We start from the raw sequence: 26,938 nt of genomic DNA, 5'->3' as shown, positions 1-26,938 counted from the left end.
TTTTTTTGGATGTTGTTTGTTGTTTGTTATATAAAGCTAGAGGTGCATGGGTGTACAGCAATACATGTTCTTTGAATGATGTGATGTCTTTGTTGCTTGTAGTGTGTGGCGTAGTAGCTCTTTTGTTGAGGGAAATGTACGGAGTACTACTAGTAGATGGTTGAAGGAGGGGGAAGTTAGTGAGAACTAGTCAAGGACGGACAGCTCCACTGGCACCTGTTTCTTCGGGACCTTCGGGTTAGAGCTCAGCGACGGCCTTTTGCTTGGCATTTCCTTGCTGTGAGACTTGTTCTATCATATTGCAGGGGTGTATCAATTATTATGATACGTATTTTGAGCATTAGAGATTATGCTTAGATTGCTGAATCTCTGCCAATACGTGTTTGGTTCTATAATGCTACCAATGTTAGTCTGTCTTTTCCCGACAGCTCAGGCTATTTGGGGAAATCGATCGACGATATATATTGCCTGGTGCTATACAATAATTTCAATCAAAAGCGGTCCATGTTGGTACTAGTAGCATATACCTTGACGAAAGGAGCCAGACAATGCAGGCATAAAGAAAAATCACATAAGCTGAATGGCTTCACGCCAGTGTCAAAGACACACGTGACCCTGTGTTATACTCTACGATTGTGATAGAACCATCGCCATAGAAATTCATTATTGTCCACCTCCCCGGTTATTCTAGAGGACGTAATCCACACAGACCCACCCTCGGTTCATAATACGGTGTATCTGGTAAAGTTCTAACATCAAACCATAACCGCCTGTATCCAAGAAGCTGCCCGGAAAAACCCCATTACTCTGAGACGGAGCCACCGCAAAACGCAGGATAAAACAAAACTCTTGCGAATGTCTTTTTATTTTCATGAATGGTATCAACACGGCCCAGAAAACAGACATACAATTATCTAGGCAGACCGTCGCGTCTGCAGTTCCAAATCCTAGGAGCCCTCTCGAAGGGTCGGAGAACCTCATCTTGCCAGAGGTGAGAAGTCTATCACATTCAATCACAGGAAATAGTCGGGGGTACGCCTCGAGACCATTGGCTCGCCCGCACGGGGGCAGGGATCGAATTGTAGGCTGCCGAACGACAACAGTTAGTAAAAAAAAACAAAAAATAATAATTCAGAGAATGAAGTGTCACGTACAATGTATACTTCAAATGCTCATCAATCTCCATAATCGCGGCTTGGTTACCGCAGCGGTAGCAATAATTCGGCGCTAAACGCGTATTAGCTTATGACCTGAAAGCGAAGCATCAAGGCACCTACCGGAGAAAATTGTGACCACGTTCCGATCCTGCGACCAATTATATCCCTCCATTACAAGCTGATGTGCTCGTGCAACCAGAGTCAAGCCGTTGTTATGATTAAATGCTTCCGAAATATCCTGCCCGAAGGTGTATCCAGCACCACGGGGCGAGATTCCCCAACCACATCGGTCGTCGGGGTCACTCCACAGCAGGTCGCACATCGGTCCCTCGTGGGGGACCTCCTGGATCCGATCCAGGGACCGAATGTTGTCAAGCGTGTCGATCGACGGACTCAGGCCGCCGTGGAGGCAGAAGATCTGGTTTTCGATGAGTGCGGTGAGGGTAGGTAATCGAAAAGATCCGTGAAGTATTTCCAGACATTGGCGTTGCCATATTTACGCAAGCACTCGTCGTAGAATCCATATACTTGAGTAATCTGGCGGGACTCGTGATTTCCACGGAGGATGGTGATGCGCTGGGGGTAACGGATTTTAAGGCAAACAAGGAGGGTAACGGTCTCTACGGAGTAATAACCACGGTCGACATAGTCACCTAGCAAAAGGCAAGGATGGTTAGAGGGACCAGCCAAAGACCCCGACACGGGAACGTACCCATAAACAGATAGTTTGTGTCTGGATTCGGGCCTCCGATGCGGAACAGTTCCATTAGGTCGTGAAACTGGCCGTGTATATCACCGCACACAGTCACTGGGCATTTCTATAATGGCCAAGTCAACATCCGACCGGTCGCGTCGCTCAGCTCGCGAGGAAGGGAGAACACAAAATCAAAACAAAGGCACGTACAACTGGTTGCACATTGGATTCTTCCTGCAACACCTCTCTTGCCTGTATCCCAAAATTAGTCTCACCCACAACCCGCACCACAGTCTGTAAACCCTGGACAGCAACACACCCGATCACACAGTCTCCGCACGTCTTCCTCCGCTAGTTGCTTGCAGCTCATCAAATTTTCAATCCATCCGTCCAGTGTCGGTATCGACCCAGGGTCAGACGTCGGCGACAGGCGGTGGGGCTCGGGGGACCGCGCAGTATCGATTTCCATATTGTTGTCCATTTAGAGTGATGCCAGACAATGCGTTAAGGGTAGAATGCTCGGATGGCTGTGGGCGAGGAGGGGCGGAACACTGAGTGGGCGGGTCTCGTGAGGCTGTCGGTGAGGGTGACGTGTAAGAGGAAAATACAAGAAATTAAAGGAACAACAGAATTGGATAACTGAAATAAATTCTAATAGGACAAACACCGATTGCGACGGTGGTGGTTGTGTAGATGGGGATGAAGTTGATAATGGGGGTTGGAGGGGAAGGAGGAAGAGTGGAAGGGAGGTTTGGACTGAGGTTTGGTGCTGGCCGTGCAGGTTTGGTCGCTGCCTCTCTGCGCTGTGGTTGGTCCGTGCGCCACACTGCACTCAGGCCGCAAACCACCAGCCACAATTCCCCCGGGATCTCCAAAGCATCGCCAACCCCGCCACATCTGGAAATCTCTACCTCTACTTGCGCAGAATTACGAAGTGTTCAAGGCTTTTGCACAACCGTGGGACTGAGATAACATTCAGTGAGCTTTACCATTAAAATACATAATCCTTCGTTACAAATTCATTACCGGAGGCAATTATTGTCTCCCAATCTGTCATCATGTCGTAGAATCTGTTTTCTGCCCGACTAAGTTAGACCGACAGCTACAAGGAGCTTAACCGCGCGCTTAGATGATGTCACCGCCAAACCCAAACCCGCCAAATCCGCCTCCGCCGGCGCCACGTCCTCCGGAGGGCCCGCGCCCTTGCCCGAAAGGTGCTCCAAATCCTGGCCCAACAGGATCATATCGGGCCCCGGGCGGCGCCTGCGGATCATATCCTCCCCCTTGGGGGCCGCCGAATAGAGGATCATCAAAAGTTGGGTGCATACCTCCACCTCCGCCTCCGCCAAGTCCTGGTCCAATGCCCCCTCTGAGAGGGTCATGAGGACCTAATCCAGGAGGATACAGATCTCGATCTCCAATATTGAGCGGGTTTCTGCCTCCCATGCCGGGAGGAAATCCGCGAGGCGGTCTCTGGATTTCGAACTCATCCTCGAATCCGGGTGGTGCAAAGTCTCCCGGAGGAACTGGTCGCCGAGGCGCTGTCGCCAGGGGGTCGTCAAATGGATACGGGCGCGCGGGCTGTGGGAGTTGATCATCTCGTAATGGGTCGCGTCGCGGGGGTCTCTCTTGTGGCTGTTCCCGTACTGACCGACTCGTGGCCTCATATCCTTCCTTGTATAATCCGGGAGCGAGCTTTTGGATCACGTTTATCTTGAATAGCCCAATCAAATCGGTCAAGCGCGGTGTAGATATGAACACTTCACTGAGAGTGGCGTTTGACTCGGTTGATGATGAAACAGGCAAAGAGGACGTAGAAATGAAGTCTTTGACCGGAAGGTCAAAGGAAGTGGTTTTGTCATCTCCCAGTGCCAGGGCGAAAACAAGGGCATTATTTCCTATCCGGCTGACTTTAAGCAGATACTGCATCGAAGACTGCGAATGAGCATAACGGAAGGAGAAGGTATCGTTTGCGTTCCATCCTGAAGGAAGAGATGGGCTGTCCGATGAGCTTTCTGGTGGTTCTAAAATATCAGCAAGGAGCAGAGAAATGAAGGAAAGTAACAGCATAAGAAAAAACCGAAAAACACAAACCTATCGTGTGTTCTTCGCCAAGGCCCACCAGACGAAAGTTGACAGCCAGCATACATGCATGGCCGATGAGCGCAACCGCTTCGTATGGAGTCTTGAGACTGTATTCCACATTTCCGTCTCCCTGTAGAGCCTTCTGGGCAAGGTCCAAAACATTCTCGGCCCGTAAGATGTCTATATTTCCGGCCATATTGAGTATTCGTTGGTCCAAACGATGTAGAAGTTGGTAGATACTAGGATATGAGGTCGCGATGATGATGTGGGAAGGCAGAAGCGCTATCGCGGCCTTCACGTGTTGATAAGTAGATTGTACGCCCGCGCTAAGCCGAAGGCAGTAAGGTCGACCTGCCACAGCGTGTTTGTTCCTCGATCTAGACCAGACATACATGCACACTTTTCCAAGATCTCAAAGGCTACGCAACATTCGAGCACTATTCCATGATATGAGTAGTAGACCAAGCTGCTGTAACGAAATCTTCATACTGACGGTCTTATGATTCATTCACCTACCACCCCCCAGCCAAGACAGATGGAACAGGAGTTGTCCATTCGAACTGAAACAGTAAGCATGGAGTGAGAACTTGAAGCTGTCTTGCTAGCGTATCGTAAAAAACTCAACAAAGGCGCTACAAAACCAAAGCTCTGGTTAATCGAGGCTCTACTTGAGGTGTCTACCATCGGATATCGAGAGAGTCAATTGATTGGCGGCCCCACAAAATACCCGATGAGGCAAAACGGCCAGCATGTGATCTCAGCCTATCATGAAGTTTGAACTCATCGGGACACAGACCTTGCACGATACATCCGAACCTTTCACGAACTCCACTTGGCGAAGCATGCTCTGGGTGATGCCATCCAATCACATATCCAGGTAGATTGGTGGAAATGCCCCGGGTCGGTACGTAACAGTGATTCTCTGTCCAAAGGATCGGCCTGACATAATACTACAACGTAGGGCCTGCATGCTTGACATGCAGGGAGAAGTGTCGAAAGTGTGATCGTGCACGTCCCAATTGCCAGCGCTGCATATCAAAGGGTCTAGTATGTGGAGGGTATCCGGAGCAGTTCAGATTTTGTGGTATTGCTAGTCGAGGAAAATGGAAAGGCGCCCGGATACCGGTGAGCACTCAAAGACCTCGGAATGCAGCGTACAGAGGAAATATAGAGCAAGGCATCCATCAGCAGCAAACTCCAGGAACCATGAATGCGGCTCCGACATCCGCGGAAGAAGCTCACCCGTCACCACGCACGGACAAACCCGATACGGATACGCAAGAGATATCCAACGACATCGCGGAGATACTTAGATTGCCTGAAACCGAGACACTTCTCTCTCATTGTAAGTGTAGTCTTTACTCATGAATTCTTCACAAACATGGTAATGACCTCGTCCAGATGACAAGTTTATATGCCCTCATCAGATCTCCGAGATTGGTAATGAGACCGACAACCCGTATCGGTTATATATCCTTCCTTTAGCCCGAAAGCAAATTGGTTTACTATACGCTGTGCTTGGCTTTTCAGCTTCACATCTCGGGCAATTGACGGGGAACCAAACGATGCACGAAGCCACTGCAGTAGAATATCGCATGAAAGCGATACGGGCTCTCAGTGAAGAGATCCGTAGGAGTCAAGCATTGACTTTGCTGGATGACGAGCAAGATGCCGTTCTTGCCATCATTCAGATTTTATTACTTCATGATGTGTGTGGCTGAGGACAGAGAGTGTTACCCTTCCATTCTGAGAGCCTGACCGTCTAATACAGATAGCCGAATCCGGAATTTCGACTCATGGGATCCATATAACGGGAGCTATGTCCGTCTGCAAGCGGCTATTGATTTCCGAGGGACTCAGCGGTCACCGTCAGCGGGCCGTGTTCTTTCTGGGCAACCTCGCCTGGTATGGTATTTGACATCCCAATATTTCGATATGTACTAATTCCTTGAAGGCTTGATATTATCCGCGCTTTTGCGGGTCCAGAACGCCTCTGCTTCTCTCAAGATATCCGAGAACTGGTTGCATGTGCAAGTGAAAGCACATTCGAGATGGTAAACGGATGTCCTCGGGAAGTTTTCCTGATTATTGGTGGTATTCTAGAAAAGTCCAAAGAGCACACATTGGGGTGGCTTACATGGGATGAATATCAGATAGCCATGCTCGTGGCCAAGCACAAGCTATACTCATGGGATAGCAAAGAGAAGATATACCCTAGTAGTGACCCTCGTTGGCTGGCTGTGGCGGAGGCTTTCCGGTTCGCATGCATACTACGCATCCTTCGCTTACTAGACGATCTTCGTCCGGCGAAAAACCCAGACATACAAGACTGTGTGGCTCGGATCTTGGATGCAACCGCCACCATACCTTCGGACTGTCCACTGGTCGAACTGCTCATTCTACCTCTCTTCATGGCAGGCGCAGACTCCCTTGCACCGCATTCACAGTATTACATTCTATCCCGATTCAAAGAGATTGAAAAGAGATCCGAGGTTCGCAACCCTGTGCCTCGAGATCTTTTAGAGAAGGTATGGGCTGCTCGTGCTGCCCAAATACCTGACGATGATAGAAATATCTCGTGGACGAGCTTTGTAAGTTGTCTGCTTGAGAGACCCGCTTCCTCGAGCCCCACTAACGTTGCTAAGACTCATTGTCCTGGAATTGCACGACAACATGACTATCTTATCATTTAAAACATAAATTAGTTGTTATATCCTGAGCTAAACGATTTATATTACGACGCCGCCAGAAGTGAGAAGATACTGGAGTATTTTGATGATAATCCGCACCGTACCATAGTATACAAGACAAGTGAACAAAAGAAAACAAGAAATGAGAAATGAAATAACAAAGAAACAGGAAAATGAATATAAGGCGAAAAAGCCGTTGACGGAGGCAGTATCACTCCTGGCTAACCCACATATCTCTCATATAGTCTTAGTCGCACGTTGAGACTTTCATGCTCTCAGCCGTGTGGTTAATGCAGGCGCAGCTTGGAAACAAACTTCCTCGCTAAGTTTGAAGTTGAGCTGTCCCTGATAGGGCGCATCGATTTTTCTTCACGTAACCGTTGCAACATCGTCAACAAGCTCGCTATCACAACAGCTTCCTGCTCCTGCCCACCACTTTCAGGGAGCAAGAGCACACCTTCGCTAAAGTCTATAGGTAGCCACATCACAATGCCAACATGGATATAAATTGCGAGTATCTCGGGTTCATCAAGATTGACCAAGGTGTAGCGGAACAGGCTGTTTGGTCCTGGGTGGACTTGCCATTGAACCAATTTCCAGGGTGTCTCTTTGTGCCTTGGGAGACGCCATGTGAAATAAGGGTGCGGGACTTTGTATTCTCCTCTCACACTTGGTTCGATGGGAAAAGATGCTGCCATCGGACCACTGGCGTGTTCGCCCTGATCGGTCACAAGAAAGAATTCGGCGCTACCAGAGGCAATGAAACTAGCAAGGTTAGCGTTGGCATTCTCTGAAAATGAAAAGACAGCACCCACGCATTGGCTTTGACGTCGTCGCTCTTGCTCAAGCTTCTGCGCTGAATTTGCAGCTCCACAACTTCGTCCGTTTTGATGGCGTCGACCAGATATTCCACCCGCGCGTTCATGTCGTCACCCCGAGGCTTATCCATATAACTCAGCTTGGCCGAGTGGAGATAACTACCGAAGACCGTATCTCTAGTGGAATCCCGATAGCTCGCGGCAACATTATACACAGGGAGATGGGAAGTCATTGAGTCATGGCGAGGAATGTATAATGCTCGCGTGAAGTCCTGAGGTGGGCTGTAACGAGCATGACTTTCAAACGTACCATGTGGTGGTTTGGAGACATTAACCAGCCCCGTGGCGCATGGAAAGGTATTTGATGACACTGTCAATGATGGCACAGACATCGCTATATGAGATCGACACGTGGTTGATTCAAGATATGCGTTAGGTCAAAGGTAGACCAGGCGCCCCGCTGAGTTATATACCTTGGTTTCCTGGTTTGCCATCATGTAAGCCGGCCGAGTCTCCAGCCGCAAGAAGTCCTATTACAGAAAATACGATGGACTTGTGAGAACGAAGGTCAGATGAGGGTCATCGCCACATGGATTTAGTTCCAAGATACTCATTTAAGTAAAGAAAGTGAAAACGCCAAGAGCGCCAAGAGCTGCAGGGCTACAAGCTAGCTCACTTTAGGTTAGATCAATCACCACGCTAACTCCAAGTGGCTGCCTTACTTTCCTAATACAGTAAAAGTGTCAACCTGCACTCACTGCCGATTCGAGCAATTCTTCCAACCTCTGCATAATAATATAGATATAAGGACATCCCTACGTTAGACAAACCTTGACTCTCATCACCTACACTTCTCTACCACCGACATTATACAATCACGATGGCCACCTCCAAAGAATGGCAGAAAATGCTCAATGGCGAGCTATACTGGGCCTGGGACGAGGATCTACAAGCCAACCGCGAACGATGCAAATTAGCATGTCAGCAGTTCAACGAAGCCGGACAAGTATCTAGACGGCGCAGGGTGGAACTTTGGAGAGAGTATGCTTGTTTGATCTCTGCACTTTGCGATATATACCAATAGACATCTAGTATAATTGGGGATACCCGTCCTCTCCCACCCCCTCTCGCGGATGCCAAAGAAGACGAAGACCAATTCAAAGATACAGACCCCTTCGTCGACCCCCCAATCACAGTCGACCATGGTCTCAATCTCAAGGTTGGAAAAGGGACATTCCTCAACTTCAACTTGATCGTCCTGGATACCTGTCTTGTGACAATCGGGGAACGCGTCCTATTCGGCCCCAATGTTAGCATCTATGGTGCCACGCACCCGATGGATCCTGCTGTGCGACGCGGGCTCGAGGGGCCGGAGGCAGGGAAGGAAGTGCATATTGAGGATGATGTTTGGATTGGCGGGAGTGTGATTATTTTGGCGGGTGTTAGGGTTGGACGGGGGAGTACGGTTGGTGCTGGCAGTGTTGTTACCAGGGTATGTCTTTCTGTTTCTTTCTCATCATTGTTTTGGTAGATTGCTAACTTCTCACTAGGATGTGCCACCTTTTCACTTCGCTGCTGGAAATCCGGCACGGGTGATTAGGAAAATTGAGACTAGTATGGATCCGGAGCAGCAGGCGAATCAATGATGGGAAAGAGGAGGATTCAAGCAGGAAATGGGTGTTTGTGGGTATTTTTCTATGAGAAAACGCTTTCATGACTATTCTGTCGAGCCGAGTTATGCACAGTGCGATAAAATCCATTATTTGCAATATACTGAAGTGTTGAGGGCCGCCATGATAAAGGGTACAATAACTGGTGATATTCTCCCAGACTCGTACAGGCGTACAGGAAAATGCTAGAGAAGCCGTATCTCACGGCATAACGAAATTTTATGGTATCTAAATCCTGAAGTACATATCTTACAACATCGCCTTAGGGAACTTCTTCATAGCCTGTCGTACGCCCAAATCGGCCAGAATCTCCTCCGTTCCACCCAAGATGGCGTCGAACTTGTACGTGCGATGGAACATCTCGATGACCTTGCCCATGCCTGTCTGGGTCAGACCACGACCACCGAAGATGTTCGTCGCTTGCTCAGCGATCTCCTGCGCGGCGCGGGTTGCGTGAGACTTGAGCAGGCCGATGGGGCCACCCAGATGCGTCGCTTGTTCCTTGTAGGTCATGTTGCACATTTGGTAAGCGATGGATTCCAGCCAAGCTTGGTTGGATTCGCAGAGCGAGATCATTTGGGCGAGTCTGGATATGGTTAGCATTGAGTTCTTTTTGAAGAGGATCTGAAGGGGTGGTCGTTACTTTTGTCGCATGACAGGCTGTTCAATCAGCTTCTTGCCGAAGACAATACGTTGGTTGCACCATTTCATGCACTCCTCGACCACCGTCATGGCCATGCGGATTGTGCCGCAAGCCATCATGAAACGTTCGTGGTTGAAGTTGCTCATGATGACGATGAAGCCCTTGTGCTCCTCACCCAGCAGGTTCTCGACAGGAACCTTGACGTTCTCGAACTGAATGTATGCCGTACCGGCGGCGGTCGAGTAGGAGGTCTTGATCAGCTTGGTCTCGACGCCCTCGCCGCGGGGGACCAGGATCACCGAGAAGCCCTTCTCGGTCTTGCAGCCCACAACGAAGTAGTCGGCGAACATGCCGTTGGTGATCCACTTCCTACAGGATGGTTAGCAATGTTGTGACTGTATAAATGGCAGGGGTCGTACTTGGTGCCGTTGATAATGTAGTGCTTGCCATCTGGAGTCTTTGTCGCCGTGGTGCGCAGTCCAGCTACGTCACTACCAGCGAAAGCTTCGGTGATGGCAAGACACATCTTCTTTCGGCCCGACAGAACCTCGTCGGTGATCTGGTCGCGAAGAGGGACATTGCGCAACCACTGCTGAACGGCGGTCAAACTGATAGCCATACCAGCCATGTTTCCGTCCGAGAAGCCTGCCAATCGTTAGACCTCACCATGACAGCAAATAGAAAAGAGTAAACCCACCTCTGGCGTTCGCCCGGCTCAGCTCCTGCGAAATGATCAAATCGTGCAGATAGTCGAATTCCTTTCCATCAACAGCACCACCCAGCAACTTGCGACCATGCAGATGCTTTCCGGGGCCCAAGCGCATGGCCAAAATGCCAGCCTCCGCCATGCGATCGATCAACTCCTGACTGATATAGGTGCCATCCTTCTCCTTCTCCTGCGCCTCGGGGTAGATATAACGATCGGTGAACTCGCGCACGGCGCGCTGCAAGCGACGATGGCTCTCCTTATAGTAGGGGTTCTTGAAATCCTTACGCAGCCAGAGGGGCTCGGCATAGGGGACTTCGCTGAGGCTGCCGGGTTCGCGGGGCGCAATGTCGGGGGTTTCGCCTTCTACGGTTCCGATGCAGAGCTCATCGCGGTATTTCTCGAGGACTTCTTGACGGTGGAGGTTGTAGAATTCGGCGGTCGCATCTTGGCCGGCGACCTGGGCGAGGACGACGCTACCGCCGGGGTGGGCGTCGAGGAAATCTGTGAGGTCGTAGACGCGGTGGTCGATGATGCACCAGAGGGAGTCTTCGGAGGCGTGTTTGGCGACCTCAGCGCGCGAGAATGTTTTCGACATGGTGATTCTGTCTTTTGGTTTCTTGCCCACCACACTGAACGGGAGTTATTTCTGGGGGGGAAGAACTAAAACTCTTTTTGCGGGGAAAGGTCTGCCATTCTATAATAGTTTTATACAGGTGTGCCAATCATGGGAACCTCATTACAGACGAAGATTTTACCGAGGCTTCTTCCTCTTGCGGTAAGCCGATTTACCGCGGGGACCGAGTGTATGCGACTCGAGAACGAAATATTAAGATCTTCAACCGACGATTAGAATATCTCTATTCTGATTTGTCCTGATCCTTGTAGAACTACATAGCTGAAGCGTGGCTGTCCGATGTGCGCTGTTCAAGGGTCTTGATATCCCTTGTTCTTTTGTTGTGGTCGCCAACCATTTGTCTTGTGAATGGCTCAACCTCGGCTAAATCCGCGGAAGCTGCTCCTTGATTTCAAGGGGGAACTGATCACTAATCTTAGGCTCCACCGGGCACTATTGAATCTAGTCCGGTGGCGATCTCAGATCCATCAGACCACGTCTCCATCTCCATTCTCCAACCAGGTCTAGGGTCTAGAATATCATGTGGTCGTTACTGATTTCGGAAGTCACCTGTCTCACCTCGACCCTAACTATATCCGCCCCAGATTAGGAGAAACAGTGTGTGGTGTTGGTTAACAACGAAAAATGCGTTGGAATAAACCTACGCAGTAGTTTCAAAGAAATACAACGTGGCAATGCTGACGTTCCACCGGCACTTGGCCTGCCAACGCTCGGCTTTTGATCCGTGCGGTTGCTCGATTGGCTATATAACGCCTCTTAATCTCATTGACAAGGTACTGGATCTTGGGCACGGACGCCATCTCGTATTCCTACCTACCTGAAAGGCCGTTTCTGGTCAGGTGAAACTGATGAAGGTGGTAATAGACGGTCGTATCTTAATGTCACTGACGATGTCGCATTTCTTCTTTTTCCTGCTGGGTTGGATTGTACTAGACAATAGATATGAAGTATAATCTATTTTTCCAAAAAATCAATTCCCACTCGTAGCTGTTGATTTATTTGAAATGAGCGAAACTCTATCGAGGGTTTGGGTTAGATCTAGAATAGCTTATTCTAGACTTTAATTTTCTGTACTGTAGTAGTACCACTGAGGAAATGTAGAACATTAGCAACCCATAACGCGAAATGAGCCGAAGGACGACCATCCCAAGCATAATCCGCCTCTAGTTCCTTTGACTAGACATCCCTTCTATGAGCTTGACCTCTGGTAGAGCAATATTCTGCATTGAAACTCGTCCAGATCACACGAAGGGATATCGTTGCCGTTGGTAGAAAGGCTCCTCATTACTTGTCAATTCGAGAATTCTGGGACCCCTATGACGAGGCCTAAATCGGGCCTTTTTCGAATGCCCACCCCTCATGCCATACGCTGGTGAGATTTGTCTTTTTGCGGACGGTCTAGCCGACGAAAAAGGCGTCGGGCGCTCTGTCTTGACCTGCACACGAGACCCCAGATCTATAGCCTGTTGTTCCCAGAATCCCAGACCGGTCGCCTCCAATCGCTGCAACTCCAAGTTACAGATCTCGATCATTCGCCCGAAATCGTGTATGACTGTTCGCAGAGCCGAGGCCGATTCAAAGTGCTCTTGCTGGATGGTCCATTTAACCAGCTCGCCGTCAAATGGGTGGTGGCATTCTGTGCCAGCTGAGATTTCAGCGGGGGATTGTGAGATAGTAGAGGACATGGCCGATTTCTGAGTCGTGGAAGAGTCGCCTAGTGGAGGATTTTCAACAACCGGCTGGGGATGCTGAGCGAGGTTCTGAATGCGGTTGAACGGCTCTGCAGACATTTCTGTCCAGTATTAGCAGATGTCTGCCAGTGCGCTTATGCAGGGCTTGATATACCTTTGGCTTCTCCAGCTCGCTTTGCCTTCGGTTCGTTCTTGGTACGCGCCATATCCCAACTCACGTCGTTTGCAAGTGTTGAAGTGGAGAGGGTCGTTCTCCAGGAGGTATCTGGAACGCTATTACGCTATTCGAATGATTCTGTTTGGATTGTGGTCTGTATGGCTGTGAACTTTGTAGCTGAAGTTCAAAAGATAGGCGTGGGGGTAGACGGAGATTTGTGTTCATAGGACGGTTGTCGAGAAGAGAAACATAAGAATCTCCCATGGCTTTAATTCACTGATAGAGTCTAGCCAAACCACAACCCCCAGAATTGCCAAATCCACAGTTTATGGCTACCCGATACAGTCAGAACCAACAAAACTCCTTCAATATACCAAGCCGGATCCTGATATATTCAACATGCCTGTCTACATGGTCGACCAGTATATTTTTGTATTTCCCTATCTTCCCCATCTACCTATAATTACCAAAGCTAACCCTTGCACTTTCTTCCAGTCCTGCAGACATCTTCCCGGCTATCCACAGCGCCAAAAGGCCAACCATCGCCCATTACTGGCCTCCCCGGATGGGAAAGGAATCACCAGCCACTGTCTTCTTCGACCAAGTGGATGAATACCTTTCAGGGGTCATGGATTTCGTCATTATCGAGTCTGGCGTTTGTCCTCCTAAGCATGATCGGGAGGAGATGCCCTTGACGGTTCTTTATGTCAATTGGGAGGAGAAGGGCAGTGCTCCATACGAGGTAGAAAAGATGCAAGAACTTATTGAGAGTGCTTTTCCATATCTTGAATAAGTCGGTGGCTTTCCTATAATATCAAGCGTGATATTTGAACACTGATTTTCGAGCCGGTATCGTATCTTAACATTCTGGCATTTATTGTTTTGAAGCCGCCCAGGGTACCTACTGAGATAATAAAAGTGGAAGAATCAATACATGAAGCTGAAGCTCTATGGAAATGACCTCTTCTGCTCTTCTCCCTTGCATTAATCTTAACTATGTGCCCCTGAAGAAAAGTATCACAATCTTGTCTTGAGGTTTTCTTACAGCTAAAGTTCAATACCGAACTGCCAAGTGGTCACGACATTGGGCTTTCCTTAGTATTGTATACTGAATATACTTCAATTTATAGCCCGTGATGGCTTTCTTCGCCTTGATATACGCATCTAGGAGTGAAATTTCCACTTCAATGGGCAATGTTCTGTAGTTAAGGGCTTTCTTACTGTGGAATCTATCATTCAATATAGGACCGACGCTGATTAACGAGTGTCGTATACTATATTGAGCAGGCTTGATTAATCACCTCATTCAATATCTAGATGAGGCAACGAGAATGACCATAGAACTGCTAGACCTATTCATCACTACCCTCGACTAGGGTTAACTCCTCTTAGACTTGACTTGATTCTCCTATCGTTATCAGTGGAGCCAGCCCTTATCAATCGATATCCGAGCTAACGAAATTGAATCCAATCCTTTTCGGGAAATCTCACGCCTTCGGAAGATTCCTGAATATATCGCCTAAACAATCAGCCGATATCGCAGCGATCCACAGGGAAAAGACAGGCCAGGCCCAACCCGTAAAACAATGCATCCAGAAAGATATAACTATATAAAATAAGCCCTAGTCTTATTGTTTCCCGCTTCTGTCTGCCATGCCGGCAGAAGAAACCCTCTGGCGCAAGATCCTCGAGATCGCCCTAGGGCAATGGTTCCTATTCGGCATCGGCATCGTCATCCTCATAGCCTCCCAGGCGCCAGCGCCGACAAAAGACCAGGACCTAATTGAAACCGTGATCTCATACCTCTGCGTCACAATCATCTTCCTCATCACGGGGTGCACATTGTCGACGCGCGCGTTAATCGAGAACTACAGTCGTTGGAAAGTCCACTTGTTCGTGCAGATACAATGCTTCCTCTTCACCTCGGCATCGGTCTATGCCGTCGTGTCGCTGTGCGCAACGAACCCTTCCTTCATGGATGAGGCTTTACTAATCGGCCTGCTTCTCATGGGATGTGTGCCGACGACCATCTCCTCCAACGTGGTCATGACGCGCAATGCGCATGGCAACGATGCCCTGACGGTGGTCGAATCCACCATCGGCAATTTCCTGGGGCCCTTCTTGACGCCCCTGCTCATTCAGATGTACTGTCTGCCGAATCCATGGTACACCGATTTTCTTTCCTCAGAGCAGGGCAACTATGCGGCGATCTATAAGCGCATCTTCAAACAAATTGGATTATCCGTCTTTGTGCCTATGGTAAGCACCGCATACCTCCGCAAACCCACACATTAAAAAGCGAAAGAAAAGCCCAAAAAAGCAAGAAAACCACCAAGATTAACAAAAAAAACTCACAGTTCATCGGCCAAATCCTCCAACACCTCTTCCCTAAAGCAGTCCGCAAGGTCTTCACCACCTGGAAACTCAGCAAACTAAGCTCTGTCTGCCTCCTGCTCGTCGTCTGGCAAGCTTACGACGCAGCCTTCAGCTCAGAGGTATTCACCTCCGTCAAGTCCTCGAACATCATCTTCGTCGTCTTCATCTCCATCGCCATGTTCCTCGTCTGGCTGACCGTCTCGGTCTCGGTGTCCGCCCTCTGGCTCTCGAGGGAAGACACCGTCGCAGTCGCCTACTGCGTCCCGGCCAAGACGCCCGCCATGGGCGTCCCGTTGGCGAATCTGATCTTCACGGGTCTGGATGTGTCGCAGAAGGCGAAGATCCAGTTGCCCATGGTTATTTTTCAGGGGTTGCAGATTGCGTTTGGGTCGCTTTTGGTGCCTGTTTTTCGGGGATGGTTGGTCAGGAAGGTTTATCCGGATCATGGGGGGGAGTGTGGTTCTTTGGAAGAGGAGGAGAGGTCGAGGGAAGCGGCTAAGAGTGAGTGTGATGGCCAGGGGAAATGAACTGCATGCCAGAGAGACGAGGCTACTTGGTTTGGGTGTGGGCCGATGTTATGATGTTATGAGCTGTTTGTGAATCGGTAGACTTGTAAATACCTTCTGCATCTGTTTACTAGACTTCTACCTTGCATATTGTTGGTGTTGATAAGTATATAGGCCATGGTTTATTACAATCACTGCACTCAGTCGACTTCGTTCGATGTTTAATGCAAATTATTCGCTCAGGCAGTGTTGTATGCCGACCTGTGAGAGTTGAATGTTCTACTGAGCAACTAGTGTTATGAAACGCATGAGTACAACAGCATATTCCTCGCGGATCGTTTGGTAACTGAATTAATTTCTCTATACAACTACACACTCGCCAAAGCCTGTTAGGGCATAGATATGTACAACAACTACTCGTACTCGCATCAATGCTACCTATATCAAGACAGCTCAAGACGCAGTGCATCGTACTGGACATACACCGTCCCTGGGAGGACGGCCGTCTCGTAGTCCGTGGCATCACGGGGCAGATGCAAGGTGAGCACATTGTTGCCCACGTTCAGCCAGTCGGCGGGGAATTCCATGCGCGAGCGCACCTGGTAGCAGCTGACCGCAGAGCGGACGATGCAGCTGCTGGACTGGTTGAAGCCGACCAGCAAAGTGAGTGGCTCCTGCTGCTCGTTGATGTAGCTCTCCAACGCCAGGTTCGCGTAGGGCTCAGTCGCATTATACACGTCCGTGTTGCCAGCTGCGGTCTTCGCACCAGCCAGCTGGATAGTCAGCGTGGCTGTCTTGCGTCGCTGCAGCTGCTTCTTGTCCAAGGAGAAGTTAATCGTCCAGTCGTGTGTGGTGTCATATTCGACATCTGGGTTTTCAGGCGTCGGGCCGAACACCGACCAATGCACGGTGTTGAAATCGACGGCCGGGTCGCTGCTGCCGATGGTATAGTTGACGCCGTTGGGGAAGTCCTGTTGCCAGTCATACGCTCCCCAGTAGATGAGGTGCTGGGGAGGATGCAGGGGATGTGTGGGGTCTGGGGCGACGCCGTGGAGGAATTCGCCCGAGGACTTGTCCGGGGTTCCTAGTCGCCAGACCTCAACACCGGCAGACTCCTGTTCCCAGGTCTCCTGTACCTTGGTTGCCTTTCCGGCTTGCACCTCGATGCCATCTTGCACGAAGTCGCCGAAGATGCCGTCGGCAAACACAGTCAAGCGGTATTTACCCTCCTTGACGTGGTCCAGCTGGAACGATCCGTCTTGGCCCATCTCGGCCCAGTATTGATGCGACGAGGCCTCCACTGAGTTGTCTTGGAAGTATTGTCCGTCTACAGTCAGGATTGCGATGGGTCGTTTGGAGCCCTTGGGCAGCTTGACCTGTCCGTGTACGCTGCCGCGCTTGCTGGAGGGAGCATACCCTATCACATGTTTGGCGATGGAGTCGTAGAAGTCGGCGTTCCATCCTGGGTCGGCTAGGGACTCAGCCTCCGATCGCAAATCGTCCAGAGACGCCGCAGAGCCCTTTCCACCGTTGAACAGGAAGTACTGGGGGCCAAAGGTGCGGTCGAAACCATTGGTGATGTTTGGCGTTCCTTCTCCGTGGTGGTTCGACACGAGATAGTTGTACACGATTCCGTCGACTGTCAGGTCTGAGTGGAGGGGGCCCTACGCTGGTCAGCGGCGCGTTTAGAAATCTGCAATGCTATTTTAACGTACACCGTAGTAAGTGTCCTTGGTGTTCATGACGAGCCACGCTCCGTACGTGGTGCCGTTCGAGTTGGTTCCATCAGCATATAAACCGTGGACACTACTGTCTCTCCACACTGTACCCAATTAGCCGATGCAGCGTAAACTATGTCCCAAACAGGCCTTACAGTTAGAGAAGGTATACTTGGTGAAATACTCGGAGAATTGAGTGTAGTACGCATCGTCCGGGGTGTTGTTGAAGCGCCAGGTTGCATCTTGCACGACAACCTGGTTTTCGATGGCGTCCTTGCTGGGGAGGGGAGCCGTCTGAGCCTCACTAGATGTCAGGTGTGTCCATAGCTCAGTATTCGGGCGGAAAAGGGTTCGGAATTCTTGCAGGTTGCGCAAGAACGGCGTCGTCTCGTTGTAGTACGCCAGCCGGCTAAACGTATGCAAGCCCGTCTCGCCGTCTCGGAGGAACCAGTACTGCTGGAAGTGCTGCCCTGTGGGCGTGTATGTGTCGTTTAGGATTACACCGGCGTATTTTGTGCCAGTTGAATCAGTTCCCTGCACTACCTCCATACTGGGGTTGGTACTGCCAGCTGTGTAGAAGCCGGAGGGTGTACAGTAGCAATCCAGATACGGACCAACACCGGTACTACCCGATATAGGGCCCAGGAGATCCTGGCCATCGAGGAAGAGCTCCGAGACGTGGCCTTTATCTTTGGCAAAGGTGGATGTTAATCGGTCATTGGCCAGGGTGATTGTACTGCTGTCCTCCGTGACCTTCAGCGCTGCGGATGCAACAGAGGCGCAGGCAGACGCCACACCTAGGGAAGTGCGAAGACGCATATTGTGACAGTCAGCGTCTAGTAGCTGTCCGCTGAGCAATTCACGCTACACAGCGATTCCTCCATCTCGGAAGGGGCATTGCGGCATTTATAGCTAGCACCGAACCTTCACCGGGTTCTCCGCCGGCGATTATTATCCCGAGACGAGCTAGCTTAGATGAGAAAGCGTGGTGTCGCTCCGACCAGGGGCACGAAGCTTGACCAAACTCACGGCCATGTGGACCATCTCCATTGCGGAGCCCCGGAGAAGCACCAGTTAATAGAGTCAATCAGTCCGGGGCACAAATGCGGGGAGTCCAAAATGCACTAGTTGCAAGCGTCGGATTGATGGAAAAATTGCTCGGACCACATTCACCCGAGGATATTAAATGAAGCCAATGTCACCTCTGCTGGTTAATTATTGCAGTGCCTGCTGTGATTAGAATTATTCATCTCCGCATGGTTGAATTGGGTGTTCGGATTGAGATGAAAAAACCAAGAATATTCATGGATGAAGGAACGTGAAGCTTCATGGACTAGTGAAGAGGCACAGTGTAGACAGATATATAAAGGGACTACTTTTCTGAAGCTCTTGATCTGTAGCCATTGCATCCGACCACATTTCAGAGTGTTGGATACAATATACTATTCCTCATGAGATACTATCTCTCTTTACTCCATACTGAATACATTGATCGTATACGTCTAAGATAAATAAACACCAGTAACGCAATGAACTCGAGTGCTCATGATTCTACATCTGTTCAGGCACAACGCCTGTATCTTTACGCAGTCGTGGGGGCTGCATTGGTTATTGCCTTTCTTGAGTGATCCACTCAGCACTTACACGCCGAAAGCTGGAGATAACCCATGCATGCCCTACACTTGGTACGGCCTTACCGGCCATGCTACTGGGCTTTGCCCAAGATCAATGTACGTATACACCTCCTTAATCTATTAGTTAAATGTTAACTTCCGTGATTAGCAATTAGGAATCTTACTTAGGCATGGCATATGTATAGGGAAATTTATATCCCTACGTCCGCAGAAGATTTGGGCAATGCAGGGTCGAAGCTCTCTTGGAGCAGATAATTTCTGATTAGACGGTCATTATCCTGTTATTGGAACTGGGCTGACCATTGTGCTTCTCGGGTTCACCCTCTTGTACCACATGTGGTACATATCTAAGAGCCCAGACGAGGTACGTATATACTTTCTTAGTCTATCGAATATAACTTCCGTGACTAACAATTATGAAATTATACCTAGATTGGGGGCATTTATCAACAAATACTCTCCTCAGTTATTGGCTGAGTGGGAAGCCGTGCTTGAAGTCACAAAGCAATGGAAGATGATCTCTGATGAGATTTATAACGTATACCAGCAGAGAAATTGTATACGTCGCCGTCTTGGTATAAAGTGATTTCCCGCTACATATGTCCATGTATCCACAGACACAAGGGGACAGGTACGAAACCAGAATAGGGACATAGACAACTGCGGTTCCTACAGACGGTACCGCGAAGTTCCTGACCGCGGACGAAGACATGCGGCATATCCAGCCACCGGGACAGAAAGGATTAGCTACGTTAACATACGGAAGATCCTGCGAACCAGAACGGGGAATACACTGGGTATCGACACCGTCATGTAAGGAACAAAAGCACAGGAAGTAAGGGGGTAAAATCGCTTGTATGTTAGAAATAAGATTGAAAAGAACCTGAAAACATTAACAGTTGAACTGATTCATGATCAATGATATCTTGGCATTTTGATATTCTGTAGAGTTGTCGATGCAGTGAGCCACACTGATATGGCCACTCTTTAAGCTTGGAGGCGTACATGCTTTAACCATGCTTTCCGTCAGGCGGCTATACAGTAGGAGGTGATGTGAAACCTATTAGCCTCAACTATCAAGTCTTGATCTAGTGAAGAAATCTGCGTATGCTAAGTGTGTGCTTTCGCTGGACGATGACTAAAGGTGTGTCATGAGGTAGATATCGGTTGAATTCGTGACTAGAAGAGACTGCCTCTTCGATAAGTTGGCGTGGAACACATCCAGCAGCAGATCCACCCTTCAGTCGCTCTGATTCAGAGAAAAATAGAACTGTCGAAATGGCTCTTTGACACCCTCGTCAGCAAGATTATCCATATCCTTAGTACTCTCCAGCTGATTGTGGGTCTATAGCAGAATGAACTAAGGATACTGAGTACAGGGATGAGCAGCTTGGATCGCTTCAAGCGGGGAAAAAGTCTAGACCCTTGGTTCAGGTACCCGACCGAACGGAAGGGATCTCATCTCTTCAGAACATCTGACGAATCGTGAATAATTTTGTGGTAGCTTTATCGGCAACAGAACAACGCAAGTTACTACTTGAATCACCACGATCCGATACCACATTTGACACACGGAGTTATATCTAACGCAATCTCTCATGCTCCACCTCAACTATGTATAACATTAGTCAACACGGATATAAAGACCAGCACCTGGGCGCTATGGGAACCAATGATTCTTGCTCAACTACGCCAATCCTGTGCCTCGCTGCAAGCGGTTAATAGTTCTTGACAACGAAGCAAGGGCCTTAATATGCTGCGCTGGTACTCCTACATAGACCTGCCGTTCCCTCGAGGAGCAGATTCTCGAAATCGTTGGTATTTGTGAACCGGTAGTCGCGAACCCCTATCTTGATATTTCCTTGGCAATGGTTGCTATTCCAATGCGACCTGATATCATAACGCCGAAGTAATCCTGTGCACGTTTTCCCCGCACTTCGAACAACATCGGACTCTGCACCTTAGGAAATGTCGCACGGCACTTCAATATCTCATGCAATGGTGGAAAAAACAGAGAAAAGTAACTCGGAAACATCCGTCCCTCTCGAGGGCGCATCCCCAGCGGTCCCTATCCAGCAGGCTGAAAACATGTACTGCCCCGAAGACCCCCGTACTTGGCCCGTTTGGAAGAAAAATATCCAAATTCTAATGGTCGCTTTCCATTCCATGGTGGCGACCTTTATGGCTGCGGGAATCATCCCAGCATTTGATGCTATGGCTGAAGCGTACGGCGTGACAGTGCCAGAGGCGAGCTATCTAACATCGATCCAAGTCCGTTTTCCCTTTCCACCACATGCACATCGAAATTGAGACCGAAAACGCTGATATATGCCGCAACAGATCCTGGTGTTGGGACTCACGCCATTTCTTTGGAAACCGATTACTTGCATCTACGGTAGATACCACGTATCACTGGTCTCCGTTCTCGGTAGTCTGATCTGCAATATTGGTGGCGCTCGGTGCTCAACGTATGGAGCACAGATGGTGACACGGGTTCTCACTGCCATACTCATCTCACCGCCGATTGGCATCGGGAGCGGTGTCATCACTGAGCTCTGCGAGCCTGAAGAAAGAGCCCAGAAGCTGGGGTGGTGGACGTTGATGACCACGCTTGGAACTCCGGCGGGGCCGTTTATCATGGGCTTCGTCGCAAAGCATATCGGCTTCGAGTGGATTTACTGGATATACGCCATTATCAACTTCGCGCAGTTCCTCACTTACCTCCTACTGGGCGAGGAAACGATATACGTCCCCGGGGATGCTGGTGGTGGTAAGGGTGGCCGCACGAGCAAGCTTATCCCTCGCCGAATCGACCCACGCCCTCTGAAACCTCGCGAGTTCATAGAGTGGATCTTCTTGTACCGGTATCCGCGAATTCTGATTCCTACGATTGCCCAGTGTGTTGTCTTTTGCTATGCCAATACGGCCATCATCGTTGAAATGCCCATTGCCTTTGGCAAAAAGTTTCATTTCGACGCGCAGCAGATCGGACTGCAGTATATTGCAGTGATTATAGGGAGCCTTATCGGGGAACAAGTGAGCGGGCCCATGTCAGACTGGTTCATGAAAACATTGAGTAAAAGAAGAGGCCAGTTCCGACCGGCTGATCGCGTATGGCTTTCGTACATTGGGTTCGCAACCGTCATCGCGGGACTCTTGACATGGGGATTTCAACTGGATAATGCCAGATCGTGGAACGTCACCCCCTGCGTTGGCGCGGCGATTGCGAGTTTTGGGAATCAGATCCTGACCACCATTCTCATCTCGTTCGCGGTGGATTGCTACAAGGATCAATCCACCGACATCGGTGTGTTTGTCAACTTCGTCCGCCATATCTATGGATTTGTAAGATATATCAAGCCCTTCACATTCTATCACCCGTGAAGCTAATATCGAACCCTAGATCGGTCCGTTCTATTTTCCGCCCATGTTTAAAACCTTGAAATTTGGCGGCGCTGCAGGGGTCATGTGTGCAATCATTGGCGTGTGTGCTTTGGGCCCTATCGTAGCGATGCATGTTGTTTCCAGTCGGAGAAGTCAATGACGGACGGGTGTCAACGAACTGTATTGCACGAACCGGCAATGATTCGCATTAGCAAGAACCTATACAGAAGATGGAACGTCACAGATGTATCAGGATGCACACCCCGGAAGCAAGCACGGTTTTGTCGTAGAGCAGACGAACAGCGTGAAACGGTTCCCGATATAATTCGCCGGCCAGCCTGTCATAGCATAGAGGATCTTGACCCCTGCCTCAGTGTAAGCTACTCGGCACACTGTTCAACCAGGACATGTCTTGGAAATCCGGCCAATCAAAGCCTTCCATGAACATAGCATTAATGCCCTCTCCAAGAGACATGTCATTGACCGCATTGGACGCAGTACTCTGTTGCTGATCACTGGAGGATGGTTCATGGAATAGGGGTCGTTCTGACACCACCCTCTCATAGAGAATTTCTAGAGCCGCTACGCATCGACGTGCAGATGTGCTGTAACTCTGGTACTTCCGAAGAATTTCCAAAGCACAATTCCAAGACCTCGTAATTGCACCTTCAGTCACTTCGTCCAGGACTGTGGGACAAAGGTAGCCCGCTATTAAGACTGTGGCGGCTGTGTATACATCTATTGCTTGTTAGTCTGTGCCGAGCGTCGAACACCGACCGCTATTCCAACTCACAGAGAATGTTGTACCACCAAGCGGGAAGAGGGCCCGAAGACCCATCTGCAGGAATGTTCCCATATATCAGTTCGATTACTTCTTGCGCCACCTTGACGCATATAGCTGAGCACTGCCAGGCGATTCGTTGGGGAAATGAGTCGCTGGGTGACACAAGAGAATCAGGGACCGTGATGTCGCGAGCTGCGCAGTATCTGGACAATATTGGACGAAACAGAAGCATACGGACATGTAGGAATCTGTGAAACGGGAAGTGAGCTACCAGTTCTCACTGTACTATATGAAATAGGGCATTAAAAGATTGACATGCCATACCTCGCTCTAAGCACCACGCTCTGGTGGTAAAAGACCACGTCCGTAGAGCCCGCTGGTGAATTTCCCCGTAAATGTGATGGAAGACTTTGGCTCCACTTGGATAGAGCTCGGTCAAGTTCGAAGATCGTTCGCTCACCCTGACTAGTTTCCTTGTTGAAATACAAGTCATACATGTCCTCTGGACTCTCCTCGGGGACAGGTTGGTATAAACTCAACAAGATATCGTTCATGATTTCATACAACTCAAGCGACTTGGCATAGAATGCCATCACAGATGGCTGGTCAGCTGGTTGTGTGGCTTCGATGCCGGAAGCTGTCGGAATATACTCCTCATCCACCGTGGCGGGCAAAGGCACTGATTCACAGGACGCTTTCGATATCATTGCGGGTCGTCCAAACGTCATGGAGATGACTCTGCTCAATGTTAGGCACTGCAGATTGAACGAACAAAGCCTATCATACCTATCCATTAGCACACATCCGTGCCATATTTTGCGTGCTAGCTGCTGCTCCTGTGGGCTCGGCAGCCGAGCAATAGTTTGCGGAAGATGTAGACCTAAACTCTGGGCATTCCGTATCGCCAGACCAGTAACAATCCAACATTGGTGGGCCGAATCAGTGCTTTGCAGGTACTGCGCCATCAGAAGTAAACATTGAATGAGGGCAGCAGATCCTGTGTCCCAAAGGTTGAACTGGAGAAGATCCTTTGCGCGCGAAAAGAATGCGTCTGCGGATGCCTCTCGCTCCTCCGGGGGTATGAAGTCAGCCAGCTGGCAGGCTAGAGCAAATATGACGTTCAATGTACACATGAGCATCGATTCGTCATTTTCGAGTGGTTCACCCGTCCAGACCTTTTCATATTCAGCCCTCAGCCCGATACCATCCACAAGGGGATAGAGGGGAAAGACGAAAGACCAATAAACTCCCATTAGACTGTCGGCTGTCTTTCTCGGTGGCAAGACATAGTTCTGAATATTAAAATGTCTTTCCGATGCCGTACTCATGAGCCCTGGAGCATGGGATACTCCTAGAATGGTGTCGGATGTTCGCCGGTGGGGTGAAGTGACCCTTCTGTCCACGGCCATCTTTATCTGATGCATGAAGCTGGCGGCACTAGAGCTGCCAAAGAAGCCTTGCGTCGGGCGCTCCTCTTCGACCGCACCCATCATTGCATTCACACCGTCCGCTCGTTGACGCGTCTGAGCCAGCCCGGATACGTAACCAGCATTTCGTCCGGAAGGGCTTCGATAAGCACTGGCAGACGGGGAGTTGTCGCCTGCACTGGTATTCGCGGGGATACAACTTGATAACCTGTGACAATTATCCGGAACTGAAGATGATGAAGTGAACTGAGTGGCTACAGGAACACCAGATGACGAGACTGGGCTATATGAGAAGGTGGGCTCCTATTAAACTAGTCAGAGCACCACAAATGGATACTAGCCTGCTTGGAACCGTCTTTGTAGGGTGCACGTTTGCTTACTTGACTGTGTCCGGAGCTCTCATGTCCCACACTTGCCGGAGTACGAGGCGGCCGTGCGAAAGCTTTGAGACGACTCTCCAAGCTAGTAATATAGCTTCACCCCAGGTCGCGTTAGCCTGAATTACCCTTCACTCAGAGGCAACCCCACATGATGAGGGTCGCCTACAAGTATCGTCTTGACTTACTTTTTTACATCGAGCTTTTGCTTTCCAGTGTAAACACACTGCACACCTGGATCTGCTTTTTTCGTACATGGCCCACACACTACGGGAAGGAAATCAGATGTCAAATCTGGTATCAATCCTGGTATGATTCAAGGCATTGGTGATGTTTTATATTGCTCGAGAATAAACATACCGGGTTGTGCGCCATCGCACCGGGTCTTCCGAACACGACATTCATCGCAAGCCACGGCTATTTTGCGCCGCTTGTTCGGACGGCCGGCGTCTTTTCCAGTGCCCGGAGGTCTGCCAGGGTCCGGGAGTTTTCCAGTAGTCGATTCATTCATAATGGTGGGATATTGAACACGCCGAACCGACCAGTCATGGATGAAAGGGAGACTGCCGACAGGAAGTGCACCCGAAGACGGAACGCGCTCCGGTGTGGTTCCGACCGCGGCCTGAGGCAAACAACGAAGAAGATAGTCTTTTACACAGCCAAGTCGGATGCAACTACTCCACATCAGGATAGCCAATTCAAAATAATGACAGCTTGATTAGATTGTAATTATTGACAAGAGAGCGACTCTAGTATGGACATGCAGTCACAAACATAAACTTTCTAGAGTGTACATAATGGGCGAAGCGAATACAATATCTCAAATCATCTGTGCACAAACGGCGAAAGCGCTAAGGATCCTTGTGCGGGGAAGGATTTAAAGCAAGCCATTGCTGAGAACGCAAGGAAGCTGGACATTGATGGGGACGAGGCCATTCTGCTATATATTAGCATCTTGGCCATCAGAATATGGTCGGTGGCGCTTACCTGGACGTTGTTGCTCGCGGCATTCTGCTGGCAGCAACCGATGTTGGTCTTGCATTCTCCGCCGAGGACATTAAGACCTGCATAACCGGTTAATCATCTAGAATACGGGATATTTGTTGCTGAAAACTCACCATTGCAAGCGCCACGGTTGCCCCCAACAAGACTAAGGTCATTGAGAAGGCCGTCCTCGAGGAGGTCGTTCAGGAGGCCGTCCTTGAGGAGGCCGCCCAGGAGGCCGCCCAAGAGGGCATCGCTGCTCTGGCCGGACAAGCTCTGCGTCTTCGAGGCGTCCACCGAGTCGCAGCAGACGGTCTCATGTTGGTTGGCGCTGCATGTGGTTGCGAATTGGTTCTTCTTCTCCTGGATCTGCTGGGTCTGAAGCACCGTCGGGGCGTTACCGCTGCCGGCAACAGCACCAGGAGCATGAGCAGGAGCACCAGGAGCGGCCATGGCGGCGGTGGCGAAGAGGGCAGCGACAGCGAAGAACTTCATTTTGATGGTTGATTGGGTTGGATGGATGACTTGGAACAAGTGATTGTATAGGAGTGAGAGTTCAAGAGTGATCCTTTGCTTGATTGGCTGATTATGTTCGTGATGAAGAACGATTTGGGGAGGGATCCAAGTTCCCTTTATAACTTTTTGGAACGAGGGCTAGACATATGCCTCCTTCTACTTTAAGCACCTATAGTCATGAATATCCTATAGTTCATGTGGCTGACTCCATCTCATTTCGCTCGTAAACCCTTGCATGACCATCAGGGGTCTGGCTGGAGATTGGGGGGATCATTGCCGAGTGG

At 49.7% G+C, this 26,938-nt stretch overlaps 11 protein-coding genes across 11 annotated transcripts; 4 read left to right on the top strand and 7 right to left on the bottom strand.

Moving 5' to 3' along the window:
* Positions 1 to 662: 662 nt before the first annotated feature.
* Positions 663 to 2,552, bottom strand: ANOM_009205 (serine/threonine-protein phosphatase). Its single transcript, XM_015554461.1, has 7 exons — positions 2,171 to 2,552; positions 2,062 to 2,103; positions 1,870 to 1,975; positions 1,638 to 1,810; positions 1,278 to 1,575; positions 1,155 to 1,227; positions 663 to 1,086 (listed from the first exon to the last, which is right to left on the bottom strand). Exons 1-7 carry the CDS (start codon positions 2,330 to 2,332, stop codon positions 1,014 to 1,016), a joined length of 927 nt encoding a protein of 308 aa, XP_015402546.1. The 5' UTR covers positions 2,333 to 2,552; the 3' UTR covers positions 663 to 1,013.
* A 424-nt stretch (positions 2,553 to 2,976) lies between these two features.
* Positions 2,977 to 4,132, bottom strand: ANOM_009204 (proteasome inhibitor PI31 family protein; the record flags this gene model as incomplete). The annotated part of the gene is made up of 2 exons (XM_015554460.1): positions 2,977 to 3,875; positions 3,946 to 4,132. The coding sequence occupies 2 exons, from the start codon at positions 4,130 to 4,132 to the stop codon at positions 2,977 to 2,979; spliced, it is 1,086 nt and encodes a 361-aa protein (XP_015402545.1).
* Positions 4,133 to 5,142: 1,010 nt separating this feature from the next.
* Positions 5,143 to 6,629, top strand: ANOM_009203 (uncharacterized protein; the record flags this gene model as incomplete). Its single annotated transcript, XM_015554459.1, has 5 exons — positions 5,143 to 5,281; positions 5,338 to 5,645; positions 5,708 to 5,841; positions 5,891 to 6,527; positions 6,582 to 6,629. The coding sequence occupies 5 exons, from the start codon at positions 5,143 to 5,145 to the stop codon at positions 6,627 to 6,629; spliced, it is 1,266 nt and encodes a 421-aa protein (XP_015402542.1).
* Positions 6,630 to 6,913: 284 nt separating this feature from the next.
* On the bottom strand, positions 6,914 to 7,836 carry ANOM_009202 (uncharacterized protein; the record flags this gene model as incomplete). The annotated part of the gene is made up of 2 exons (XM_015554458.1): positions 6,914 to 7,391; positions 7,442 to 7,836. 2 exons carry the CDS (start codon positions 7,834 to 7,836, stop codon positions 6,914 to 6,916), a joined length of 873 nt encoding a protein of 290 aa, XP_015402541.1.
* Positions 7,837 to 8,324: 488 nt separating this feature from the next.
* Positions 8,325 to 9,090, top strand: ANOM_009201 (sugar O-acetyltransferase; the record flags this gene model as incomplete). Its single annotated transcript, XM_015554457.1, has 3 exons — positions 8,325 to 8,485; positions 8,537 to 8,936; positions 8,995 to 9,090. 3 exons carry the CDS (start codon positions 8,325 to 8,327, stop codon positions 9,088 to 9,090), a joined length of 657 nt encoding a protein of 218 aa, XP_015402544.1.
* Positions 9,091 to 9,363: 273 nt separating this feature from the next.
* ANOM_009200 (acyl-CoA dehydrogenase family protein) lies at positions 9,364 to 11,061 on the bottom strand (the record flags this gene model as incomplete). The annotated part of the gene is made up of 4 exons (XM_015554456.1): positions 9,364 to 9,700; positions 9,758 to 10,126; positions 10,177 to 10,402; positions 10,455 to 11,061. 4 exons carry the CDS (start codon positions 11,059 to 11,061, stop codon positions 9,364 to 9,366), a joined length of 1,539 nt encoding a protein of 512 aa, XP_015402543.1.
* Positions 11,062 to 12,341: 1,280 nt separating this feature from the next.
* ANOM_009199 (uncharacterized protein) lies at positions 12,342 to 12,997 on the bottom strand (the record flags this gene model as incomplete). The annotated part of the gene is made up of 2 exons (XM_015554455.1): positions 12,342 to 12,892; positions 12,946 to 12,997. 2 exons carry the CDS (start codon positions 12,995 to 12,997, stop codon positions 12,342 to 12,344), a joined length of 603 nt encoding a protein of 200 aa, XP_015402537.1.
* Positions 12,998 to 14,601: 1,604 nt separating this feature from the next.
* Positions 14,602 to 15,851, top strand: ANOM_009198 (bile acid:sodium symporter family protein; the record flags this gene model as incomplete). Its single annotated transcript, XM_015554454.1, has 2 exons — positions 14,602 to 15,207; positions 15,306 to 15,851. The coding sequence occupies 2 exons, from the start codon at positions 14,602 to 14,604 to the stop codon at positions 15,849 to 15,851; spliced, it is 1,152 nt and encodes a 383-aa protein (XP_015402536.1).
* Positions 15,852 to 16,273: 422 nt separating this feature from the next.
* rglB (polysaccharide lyase family 4 protein) lies at positions 16,274 to 18,367 on the bottom strand (the record flags this gene model as incomplete). Its single annotated transcript, XM_015554453.1, has 3 exons — positions 16,274 to 17,494; positions 17,546 to 17,652; positions 17,704 to 18,367. 3 exons carry the CDS (start codon positions 18,365 to 18,367, stop codon positions 16,274 to 16,276), a joined length of 1,992 nt encoding a protein of 663 aa, XP_015402539.1.
* Positions 18,368 to 21,147: 2,780 nt separating this feature from the next.
* ANOM_009196 (MFS multidrug transporter) lies at positions 21,148 to 22,726 on the top strand (the record flags this gene model as incomplete). The annotated part of the gene is made up of 3 exons (XM_015554452.1): positions 21,148 to 21,453; positions 21,523 to 22,527; positions 22,586 to 22,726. Exons 1-3 carry the CDS (start codon positions 21,151 to 21,153, stop codon positions 22,724 to 22,726), a joined length of 1,449 nt encoding a protein of 482 aa, XP_015402538.1. The 5' UTR covers positions 21,148 to 21,150.
* Positions 22,727 to 22,936: 210 nt separating this feature from the next.
* ANOM_009195 (transcription factor domain-containing protein) lies at positions 22,937 to 26,633 on the bottom strand (the record flags this gene model as incomplete). Its single annotated transcript, XM_015554451.1, has 9 exons — positions 22,937 to 23,304; positions 23,360 to 23,598; positions 23,675 to 24,088; positions 24,137 to 25,080; positions 25,158 to 25,251; positions 25,343 to 25,421; positions 25,515 to 25,776; positions 26,142 to 26,218; positions 26,273 to 26,633. The coding sequence occupies 9 exons, from the start codon at positions 26,631 to 26,633 to the stop codon at positions 22,937 to 22,939; spliced, it is 2,838 nt and encodes a 945-aa protein (XP_015402540.1).
* Between the last annotated feature and the right edge of the window lie 305 nt (positions 26,634 to 26,938).

This window comes from Aspergillus nomiae (genome assembly GCF_001204775.2).
Source record: "Aspergillus nomiae NRRL 13137 chromosome Unknown contig00427, whole genome shotgun sequence".
NCBI lineage: Eukaryota > Fungi > Ascomycota > Eurotiomycetes > Eurotiales > Aspergillaceae > Aspergillus > Aspergillus nomiae.
The sequence above is the reverse complement of the archived record's forward strand: the minus strand, read 5'-3'. Positions and strand labels throughout refer to the sequence as shown.